At 41.1% G+C, this 12133-nt stretch overlaps 1 protein-coding gene across 1 annotated transcript in view; it reads right to left on the bottom strand.

The window, feature by feature from the left end:
- Positions 1 to 12133, bottom strand: part of colec12 (collectin sub-family member 12) — a 25188-nt gene extending 13055 nt beyond the window's left edge. The window contains exons 1-2 of the mRNA XM_088311491.1: positions 11606 to 12133; positions 10667 to 10717 (exon numbers count right to left, since the gene is read on the bottom strand). Coding sequence (XP_088167617.1) covers positions 10667 to 10717; positions 11606 to 11612 — 58 coding nt within the window. The 5' untranslated portion in view covers positions 11613 to 12133. The remainder of the gene's footprint in view (positions 1 to 10666; positions 10718 to 11605) is intronic.

The following is a 12133-nucleotide window of genomic DNA, read 5'->3' as shown; positions in this document are numbered from 1 at the left end:
ATATAAAACAACCACATAGCGTAGCCTTTACTCGGCTAGCTCAAGGCTAATGCTAGCAAAGGCAATGATTAGCATCTATGTGGCCATGTAACAATCTTTTCACATCTTTTAATGTTACTCACAATCATAAACCGTATTCTTTATGAATCTCACTTGAGTTCTAGGCTGGTTGCACCCTGCTGAAATATGATTGGCTGCTGCATCCAGGTAGGAAAGTATGTGTGAAGGAAGTATAATATTACAGTGTGGTATTTTTCTCATTAAAAAAAAAACACTTTTCCAATTTTTGCGGAATTTTTTTATTTGGGAGGCTGGAATGGATTAACGGCACTTGCGTTTATGTCAATGGGTGAAAGATGATTAAAGATAGTGTTTTGACATATGAGCATGGAAAAAATGAAGCTCATATCTCAAGGCACCAGTCTATTTCATAGTAGCGTGGGCTCGTATGTTAAAGCAAAGCGAAGAGTCACTTTGCACGAGCTGCAGCTGGGGGGGGGGGAATGTTAACGAGTAAACATTGGCTCACTGGGACCAATTAGCATGACGTTGCTACTCCGGAATCGCTGTGCTAGCTTAGCATTCCTGCGCTCAAGAAGGAAAAAGAAAAACAAATTGGTCGTCTTGCACATCTGGAGCTTGTTTGCACTGTAGCCAATTCCACATTCATCACACAGTTCATCAAGGGAAGGGACTACTGTATTTACACCAATAGAGGTTTGTACAAAATACCATTCCCAAATTCTGTGTTTCTTTAACAAGTGGCCCTTCGTCAAAAAGACACCGTACCCCAATTTGACATGAGTCATGACAAACACCTTCGACAAATAGAACCTTTTCCCAACAACAAGAATAAAAATGGAGTGCAGAGTGATTGCATACAAAGCTTACTGGAATGCTCATTGCTGTTGACGCAAGATCGAGTTGAATTTGTTCACAATATGAGGTAAGAGTTCAGACATCAAATTGTCTGAGAGTGTTTACGTGTCTTCAGTATGTGCTGCTGGATTGAACTTTTTCCATGTCAAAGTACAGACGTCTACTACTGGAGATGGGGTTGGGGTATCGAGTGTCCATGAAAAGTACCAAAAAAGGTGCAAAGATCCATCAAAGGTAGGGCAGAATTTGGGAGTTAAGAGGTTAAAAAAAACTACTGGAAGGTTGGTGGTATACATGGAGAGCAAAGCAAAGATTAAATTGTGTTATGCCTTCAAAGTGTTGTATAGATAAACATGGACCAGATAATTTATCTGAACAAAGCTCAAAATGAGAGGTTTTCAATCAGTTTGCCAGTCAAGATTTGCATTTTGGGCTTCATCATAATACAGTAGGAAAACTGAGAATCACGGAATTTGAAATTTAAGATAATCTCAAAGTTTGGCTGGGCTGAACGTGGTCACTTTACGCTACACGCTAGCATTGAGCTTCAGCTGGCTACTCGGCTAAACACATTGCAGAGTCGCTATTAAAGGGACACCTGCCTGAGTTTAATATTAGCTTTTATATAATGCTTGTAAAAAATTAAAACAGAACAGTTTACAATTGTGAAAAATTCCACACTAAGTCACTAATGCCAATCATGATATTAGCTGTGTTGGCTAACTTCACTTCGCTTTGAATCATAAATCAACGTGGTTCTGATCGAAATCCAACATGGATGTTTTGGTCCAATTCGCATGTGGATTGATGAGACCCCAGCTGTGGAGTGTCCACATGGGGCTCATTTTGAACAGAATGATCTCATTCCATCACGGCAACAGTAGTAAGCAAACAAGCAGGTTGTGGCTTCCGTGTTTGCAGGTCATTTGAGGTGAGTCAAAAATTAGGGAAGATTCCCAAACACAATAAACACGATTACTCCTGCCTCCGTTTTTACAACCTTCTGTGGTTTCTTCATTCTTTTCACACAGCAGGCAATGCCAATCAGTGTTAGTAAGCAGAAGGCGTCTGCACAGCTAACAAGTGCAAAAACTCTACGGATGGATGCAATTATCTTTTCCGCCTTGTCCAAAAAGACGTCGAACATCTTTCCAAAGAAGTCTGCGGATTGCGCAACCTTGCTTGAAGTTGTTTTTTTCCCACAATGTGAGATGACGAGTTAACGGGAAACAAAACGATAACTGGAGCACCCCCAAATAAATGTTTATGCTGCGATGAGCAGCAGGCGCTGATTGTCAAGTGCTTTTTCGAAAAACATATTCAAACGCATAAAAATGTACTGATTATTTCAACTGGCGTAAACATAGAAGACACTTTAGTTTTCAAATACACACGGCGTGGCATAGTTTATCATGCAGGTTTTGAATAATTCATCACAACCAACCCTGGAGCTGCCCGTCCAAATTGAAGTGTGCATTTTATGTGGTCACACGCGCCAGGTGGTCCACCGCGTAAGGATGCTGAATCAGCATCGGCCTCTGCGTGTTCACCCTCATGTCAAAGTATTCATGTTACAAGCGTACAAACACAAGTGGTATAAAGCACGCAGCATGGTCAGCCGCCCTGCCAAGTCTGGCTGAAATCGAGGGGAAAGGTTCTGACCACAACAATGATGGCCTCCAAGCAGCTGCAGTCTGGATGAGGAAAAACATTTCACCCCATAAACCCTACCAGACACAAGTAGTTTCGTAAATTATGGTGATGACATCAAGCAATGAAGACTTTTTTGTTGTTGGTTGTCCTTTCCTAAACGAAGATAAACAACAATGTTGAGATGTTGTCCTCACACATGCTTATTCCTTCAAGTCCCAAAACACTTGAGAGCTGTCTCAGTGGAAAACGGTTGTCCTAGTAATGCAAAAGTCAAACATAGGAGATATGTGAAGAGGTGAGCTGGTTCTGGTCCAACTTAATCACAGCCAAAGAGAAAAACGAAGTCTTTAGCACTCATATACTGATTACATTCTCACCCGGAGCAACCGAGTTGCCACTTTTGCAGCCACACCTGGGGTGGTGGTCAGCGACTATTGCAGAAGTCATTTTCAGAGAGGTGAGCTGGTCCCAGGCCAATATAACAGTGGTCGAAGAGCAAGTAAACTTTTCTGGATTCAGATTTTTGGGTTGATTCCAAATATGCCCTTATTTTTCTCAAGCACATACGTTTTTCACAATAATAATAACAACAATTGTAATATAGTAATAGAGTAAGATTTATGGGTTAAGGATTAAGTTCAGCATCAAGTGCAATTTTTTTTCTCATATGTCATAGCTATAAATCATAGGTGTCAAACTCTGGCCCGTGGGCCAAATTTGGCCCGCAGTGTAATTATATTTGGCCCGTGATATTACACCAAATGGAAAACGCTTTGTTTCAGCTCCATCTGTTGTGAAATGCGCTATAAAAATAAAATTGTATTGTATTGTATTGTACTATACCATTTTACATTCAAAATGATGATAGTAATTAAAAAAAACTTTGTATTGCATTAATAAAACCACTTGTAATAACAATTTTCAAAAAAAAAAAAAAATCCGCATTTATCGTGTTTTTAAAAAATTTAATGCTGGCCCACGGTTTTGTTCTGTGTATTTGATTTTGACACACCTGCTATAAATGATAAGCTATGTTATAATCAGTGTTGTGCTCGGTGACTTTTTTAAAATCAGTGTCAAAAAACGGACACATAACGCTATCTCTAATTAAAATTTTCTGTTGACCATTAATCAAAGATGGCACAACAAACATAGTCGCTGTCCCCCGCGCTGAAGCGCCTGCCGGCTAAACCTGGATAGTCCAACATAATCACATAATCAGCCAGCGCAACGGTTACAACTCCTGTTGGTCATTTCTGCTGCCGCTCCAGCCCAATCGAACACGTCCACGTAACCAGCCACTCAAAATAAGCGTGAGAATCTGTCGCCTCTGCAGCTGACACTGAGATTGTGTTCAAAATTGTCCTCCATGGAACCCAAAGAAAATAGTCTTACACTACCTGCGCCAATAGTTAGAAGTAGTTCCAGCAGGCAAATTGTCAGGTGCTCCGGGCGCACGCCAAAGGAAGGACATGTCCTGCAACCTTGATCGGTCCAGAGAGATGCACCAAATTCTCCTGCTCCACATGCAAGCACTCCTGTTGCTGCTCAGAACCAGCGCAGTCATAATCAGATTTCTCAAAAGGTGAGCCGGTCCCGGTCCCATATAGTCATATATTCAGCCAAAGTCAAAAACAGAGTCGCCATTTCCGGCAGACACTCCAACCGGCCACTCCTGCCTCGCTCTAGCACCAACTCAGCTTTTCATTTTGCATCTCATTACGTTTCAGAAGACTGTGGTTGATGTTGGCATCTCTGGAAGCCAATTGCGCTTTGGTGTGATGTCACTCCAAATGCATCTCACGCGCGAGACATGAAATTGAGTTAGACATCTCCGTTCCTTGTGTTTTTCTTGTGCTTGAGCTCTGAAAAAATTACTAAAAAGACATTATTATATGAAAAATGACACCCTTCGAGTCAATTTGACTACCACTCTGCTACAAAAACAGTTTGCTTTCACTTCTCACTTTCTTTATGAACTTAAATGCATCTCAACAAACGATGTGCCTCTCCATTCTTCTCTTCTCAAGACTGCAATTTATCCCAAATTAATCTAATGCAGTCAAGAGTACAGTGTCAAACTTTGATGACGATTCCCAGGACTGACCTTGGCGTGGTCGTCTCTGCCAAACTGACCTGTTGCTGACTTCAACCTTTCTTCCCTGACCCAATTTCAATGATCCTTAGGGACACTTCCCAGTGGCTCCTGCGGGTCGCCTCGTCTGCCTTTTGAGTTACTAAATCCCAGATTGGCCCATCAATTGTCACTTCCTCAGCGGTCTAAGCTCTGAAACCAGCTGAACATTTCCTTTATTAAAACCACCTGGAAGTGATCTTTCATGAGGACAACAAAATAAAGTGGTAATGTGAGATACGAGTGACTAGACTCACAGATGGTTTTTTTTGTAAATATGAGCTGATTACAGCCAATTTTTTGCTTTGACTTACTACTCCAAACTTAAAATACAAATGCTACAGTGAACTGAACTCACCTCTCAATAAGCAGCACTTTGGCAAATAGTGAACAGTTCTCTGGAAAGAGGCTTTAAGATGTGCAGTTAAAGTTCATCGTCAAACTAAAAATAAATCTTAGCAGATTACAAATTGTGCATTTAAAACAAACCCAAACTAAACGTTTAGCCCACTAGCTTAATGCTAATGCTCACACATAATGGGAATGACACATACAACCATTTAAGCAATTAATACTCTAGCACAAATGCGCAGGAACACATTTAAATATTCAGTATCACAGTAGTCAGTCACATATTATTTATCCTCTGTGAGGATCTGAGAGGCCCTGCGACGTATATTCACAGAAATGTACAGCATGCCCATATTATAGTGCCCCCAAGTGGCCAAGTCAGGCAGCAGCGCAATGGCCATTCATTAATACAAAGTGTGACATAAAGTATTTTTGAAATTCTATTGTGTAAAACTGTACTTCTTTTCTTAAACGTATATTGATAGAGTGATATGTTTCTCATAGAAAACAAGTTTTGGGAGAAGCTGGAACGGATTAATGGCATTTCTATTCATTTCAAAAGGAAAAGCTGATTTGAGATACACATGATTTGAGTTATGAGCATGGTCATGGAATTAATTCAAATCATAATACAATACAATTCAATTTTATTTTTATAATGCGAGGCATCACTGGAAAAACTCGACATGTGGATGGAGGAGGAGTGACGAAAGAGGGGGGTTCATAAGTAACAGGCTGTAAGCATTCTTTTCTCCTAATAAAGTCGCCGTAAATTAGAACCACTCACTGTGGTGCTCCCAAAAAATAAGTCGTGCAAGGAATGTGACTCCTCAGCTGGAAAGCTGACAAAAGGAGACCCCCCCAGCCCCTAACAACAACATGTCCCTTAACGCCCCCAACCTAACTCGCCCCCATACACATGGGGAAATAAATAACTTTAAAGGACTATGAACAGAAAATCCAAACCCCGCCCCTACCCACTGAAGGTTGAGTTACATTTTTCCAACCGTGTGGTACATTGCTGATGCAGCGAGGCCCAGACGTGGACCCTCAGGAACCCGCAACACCCACTCTCACACCCCAGCCCCTCTGCTCAGTGTGTATAGGTTTGCACTGAATCAACTTCTAATGCAGGAAGTGGTTGAGCAAGTTCTCAGGTTTTGGAAATGATTTCACCGCAATAACGAACCTCTCGTGAAAACTCCCAATGTTCTCTCACACGAACACCAAAGAAAAGCAACATTCTGCACACATGGAAACATGGGAAAAATTTCCTGGCAAAGCAAAAAAGACTCGTACAACATGGAATTCATAGTTGCCTTTCAGCCTTAAAAAAGTGTAAAAAAATAAAAATAAAAATAAATAAATATAGAAAAAAAAGCAGATAATGGATGGACTTGCCTTAAGTTTACTCTGAGATTTGTCATAAAACAAAGAGAATTACACTTTGTGTATTTAGAAAAACGACATAGCTTGAAATTCTCTGTGAAGAATGACTAATATTAGTGCTGAAAAACTAAAGGTGTTGAAAAAATAGACAAATCAAGTGTTATTAAGTTGTTTGGGGGGGTGACAGTAAATTCTTTTTGTGTAAAATATCCTTCTAAATTCTAACAAAATGGAGTGCGATAGGCTAAATGGTTTTGATAATAACTCAAGTTATGGTACAGTGAGAACAGATATGGAATGCGTAGACGCGTAAATGCCAAATTGCTGAAAATATGCAAAGAATCTACACAGGCAACCCTTGGCATGCCGCTAAACAACAAGACTTGTAATAATCCAGTACACCAAATGGGGAACATATGTAGCTATAAATAGATGAGTGGATTATAACTAAATGAGATGCAGGTGTCATGAAGCCATAACAGGAACAAGGCTGCAACTGTATGCTTTCAAAATAAATCGAGGCAAACATTAGAGTTGACATTTAAATGTCAATAATACACTTGAAAAAAACCCCTCAAGGATTAAGAATTACAACATACTTTTTACGTTCCGTTTATCAGAAGCAAAAGCAAATTTGCGCTAACACACGGGCTGCGCTTCGCTTTTAGTTTTCGTGTTTCTGTGTATTCTGGCATTTGCTTGAAAATGGCGGATCCTCACCAAGCCCAGCTCCAGATCATGGACAGCGAAACTATGATTGAGGACACTTATGTGTAAATTAGCTTCAAAATTCAGAACAGATCACTTATAGACACATTATCAAATAATCAAGGGAAAAAAAAACATTTAAAATAAGATGCTTGTTGCTAGGCAGAATTTGTGTGGCTCAATCCTAACTACAGCAGGGTGGAAGCTCAATATTATTTTTCAGCCAATTGAATGCTGCACCTTCTGGTGTGTATGCTTTGGCCACCTGTGGGCAGTAAAAGACAAACAGACAGACTTTTCATTGAGACATGATTATGAATCCCATAGCGGAATGCAGCTTCGGCGGTCACTGAGGCAAAAACTCGGGCGTGGGAGGAGTTCAATGAGGCCATGGAAAACGACTTCCGGACGGCTTAAAGGAAATTCTGATCCACCCTCCGAAGTCTCAGGAGAGGGAAGCAGTGCACCATTAGCACCATGTAGAGTGGAGATGGGGTGCTACTGAACTTGACTCAAGGCATTGTGAGTCAGTGGGGAGACTACTTCGAAGACCTCCTCAATCCCACAGTGACGCCATCCATTGAGGGTGCAGAGCCGAGAGACTCTGAGGTGGTCTCGCATACCCCTGGGGTTGAAGTAACCAAGGTGGTTAAAAAGTTCCCCGGTGGCAAAGACCCGTGGGTGGATCAGATCTGCCCGGAGTCCCGGAAGGCTCTGGATGTTGGGGGTGTGTTCCAATTACAAAGGAGTCACACTCTTCAGCCAATTCAGGGGTGCTGAAGAGGAGTGTTCGTCGGGAGGTTAGAGGTCAGATTTAGGAGGAACAATGTATTCTTCGTCCTGGCCGTGGAAGAGCGTAACAGCGCTACATGCTCGGCAGGGTCTCCGAGGGTGCATGGGACGTTGCCCAACCAGTCTACATGTCTTTGGTAGACTTGGAGAGGGCATTCGACCATGTCCCTCTGGGAGTTCTTTAAGGGGAGTTTTGAGTGTATGGGGTTTCAAGCCCCCTAATACGGGGTATTTGGTCCCTGTACCAGTCATGTCAGAGTTTGGTCCAAATTGGTCTGATTCGTTTCCAGTGAGTGTTGGACTTCGGCAAGGCTGCCCTGTGTTGCTGATTCTGTCCATAACTTTTATGGACAGAATTTCTAAGCGCAGCCGAGGCATAGAGGGGGTCTTCTATGGTGGCCTCAGTATTGCATCTCTACTTTTTGCAGATGATGTGGTACTATTGGCTTCTTCAAGTCATGATCTCCAACTCTCACTGGCGCGGTTTGCAGCCGAGTGTGAAGCAGTTGGGAGGAAAATCAGCACCTCCAGATGTGAGACCATGGTCCTCATTCCAAAGAGGGTGGAGTACCCCAGATCCTGTCCCAAGTGGAACAGTTCAAGTATTTGGGGGCCTTGTTCACGAGTGAGGGTAGGATGGAGTGTGAGATTGACAGGCGGTTTGGTGCAATGTCTGCTGTGATGCATCTGATAAGGATGCTTCCTGGACACTTCTCTGGTGAGTTGTTCCAGGCATGTCCCATAGAGGACGACCCAGGTCACGCCGGAGAGACCATGTCTCCCGGCTGGCTTGGGAATGCCTGGCGATCCCTCTGGAAGAGTTGGAAGACCAGGCTGCGGAGAGGGAAGTCTGGGCTTCCCTGTTGAAGCTGCTCCCTCCGAGACCCAATTCCAAATAAGCGGTAAAAACGGTAATGGATGTATGGCTGGATGGCATTCCTGCCTGGATGCATCAGCCAATCACATTGCAGTGGGGTCTGTCCTGCCAATGTGGAGTTCATAATAAAATTCCATTGAGATGTCTCAACTCCTCTCTCAGGTAATCAGTACAGAACTATTATTAGACATTTTATGACTGTGGTTTCCGCACCATTTGTGTTCTTTCATTACCTAAAGGGTTAAAGTACGACAATATGGATGCTAACCAAGCATTGAGCTGGCGGATTATTATTATTTTATTTTTTTATATACCGTACACAATGTGTGATTCTCTTTGTTTTGTATTCAGTTTGCCAGGAAATTTCCACCGAGATTAGCAATAAACAGCTTGAATTCTCTTTTTTGAATAATGGTTCACTATTTGCCAAGGTGCATTTTATAGTAAGTGAGTTGAGTCCACTGCCAGATTACAGCGCTCATATCTCATATCTATGCTCACATGTTAAAAAAAACAACAATTGGTCCAACGTTGGGGCATATCTTGAAAAACCTATAAATTGAGTCACTCACCTCAAGGCACCACAGAACAAAGATTAAAAATGTAATTTATCCATGATATGTCCCCCTCTAAGAAGAAGAAAAAAAGAAAAGTTGTTTGAAACAAGTGAGTGTAATTCTTGTTCGTGGTGGTTTGTAAACGATCCAACCCAAATGGTAGCAGTGTTCAGTGTGGTTTTGTACTGATGCATTTTGTTATGCTTGGGTTTTCCACGAAGGAAAAACCATTGAAAGGCAAAATGGTCCAACTGGATGAGCTGCTGGTGCTGCACCTGTGTGTGTTTAACACTTTTCTTTTGGCTGCAACAAGTCTATAAAACTTAGATGTGAAGGACAATAAACAGTTTTTTTTGCCATAGGCTGTCCTTACAAATGATGCTTTTAATTATTACATACTTCCTGTATTAGTTTGAAGAAAATGACAAGTAAAACATGCTACATTAAATGCATACTTAACAATTATACACATTATAACAGTACTCACAATCGTATATACATTATCCTCTGAGAAGAGTAACTGATATTAGTGCCGTACTGATGAGCTGAGGGAAGTTGACATGTTTCAATAAACAATACATCCAATTTTCTGTTTTACACTGCGCCCAAGGAAGCCAAGCGAGAAAAAGCAGCCCAATGATCATTCAACTGATGCCGTGTGCCAATAACCTTTGAACCCTGTTTAATTCTGTCATTACTGTACTTTTTAATGAAGTACAAAGGTGTGGGGTGTTATTTTTCTTCATTAAAATACATATTACAATTTATTTGGGAGAGATGGAGTAAAGCTGGAACAGATTTGTGGCATTTACATTCATTTCAATGGGAAAAGATAATTTGACATTTCAAGATGGTCACGAAAGAAACGTCATTAAGATCTCAAGGCAACACTGTCCTATTTTATTCTCATAGTATAATTTCTTTTAACTGAAGCCCTCATTAATACTACTTAAAAATTCTCTCATATATGAATGCAAAGAAGCAATTCAAGAGACTGAGCTAGCATAAATTGCTACCTGTTAGCATTGCATTCTGGGACCGTCCATGCTGCTTGCCTGTACATAACATAGGTTTAGACTAAAAAGGTTGTTTTTGGCTTCAAGTGTTTTAATGTGTTTTTTTTCCCCCCCTGAAGTGCTCTCGGGCGCTGACCAAGTTGCAGTGTCAGGAGCACACAGGATGCCGTGTGTTGTTTTAAGAACGAAGAAATATCACAAAATAGCTGCTGCCAAAAAGACGATATCTGTCCAGCCAAGCGAAATGTTGTCTTTGAAGCGTGGAAAATTGAGGGGACAGGATAACTGTGGGACGTCGCGCAGTACTTACCGAACCTCTTGTAGCCAAAGGACTGAACCTCTTCCTCTTCCCCAAAGTCGTCTGCAGAGGGAAAACACAAGAAATAAATGTTTGGACAAAAGTGCACAGTTCTACAGCTGTGTTGTGTTCAATACAACGGTTTTCTGACACTCAGCGTTAGTTTCGCATTATCAGGACACAAGGGAGAACGTTTTAAGAATGCCCGTGTTCGTGCCACAATAACAGCACGAAATCTTTTCATGACATCACTTCAAGTAATATTGCACATGTCAATGTTTACTGTAAAGTCTTTGGAATTTGGTAAAAAAAAAAAAAAAAAAAAACAGTGCATAAGTGAAATAGTGTAGTCATCAGTCGTTATTTATATTATTTTAAATGGGTTTTGAAATAAAAAAATTTCCCAAGCACTTATTGCTAGGCACAATTACTAAGTGGGCAATTAAATAAGTCCAAATATAGAGATTATGACAGTTTATTCTCTATATAAATATTTACAATTGAATGATCACACTGAATTTTCATTTTTTTAAAAACTTTTTTATTTTTTGATGGCTAGGCAGAATTTGTGGGGCTCAATCTTAATTGCCCCGACTAACATATTTATGAATGACAACTCAACTTTGTTCCAACAGAGTTATATTGCACGAAATAACCCAAATATATTATATTTAGTGACGCTGTATGGTATTATATTATATAGTAGAATAGAATGACACCATGCATGTCTCACTTTGAATTTTTTGTTACACGCACAGACACACACACGCACACACACGCTGCGCTAAGTGAAAGCAGATGTGAGACGCGAGTTCTTGCCCACGCATTCCACAGGTCACACAGTGTGGCCAAACAAAAGTGGCACCTCCATTGCACCTCGCACCACGCACACGAACACACACTCACTCACACACACTATACACAGTATGTTCATCCAATATATGATCTTACCTTTCATTTTACCTCTTTGTCGTCTCTCCCATCCACTCACTGCATTGTTCTGGCTCCCTGAAAATCCACTTTTTTTTGGTACAGGAATTACTCCATCACATACACACTTCCATCCGTCAGGATCAACTTGATGCTGCGAAACTGCAGGATGGGTGCAACTAAAGTCCTGCTTCTTTCAAACACAAGAAAAAGAAGTTAAAAAGTTGTTTTAGTTAAGGTGAGTGAGGGAAGGAAGGCTAAGAAAGAAATGAGGAGAGTGAGTGCGCTGCGGCAAGAGAGGAAGTGCTGGAAAAGCCTGCGAGGCTGTTTGGAGAAAGAAACCACGTGTTCCCACATCTGGCTGCACAGTTTAGCATGAGCACTCACCCCCCTAGTGTGCGTGCGTGTGTTTGTGTGCGTCAAAAATTTGGTCCATTTATGAGTAAAACTTATGCTAAATGTTTCATGTCACCTTCACTTATTTTTTTGGCAATGCAAACATGTAATAGCTGACAATATAAAAATTTTTAAAAATATTTAAAAATACAT

Source organism: Idiotropiscis lumnitzeri, chromosome 12, assembly GCF_059441095.1.
Source record: "Idiotropiscis lumnitzeri isolate Australia: NSW breed Sydney's pygmy pipehorse chromosome 12, RoL_Ilum_1.0, whole genome shotgun sequence".
NCBI lineage: Eukaryota > Metazoa > Chordata > Actinopteri > Syngnathiformes > Syngnathidae > Idiotropiscis > Idiotropiscis lumnitzeri.
This window is presented reverse-complemented; position numbering and strand designations above follow the sequence as displayed.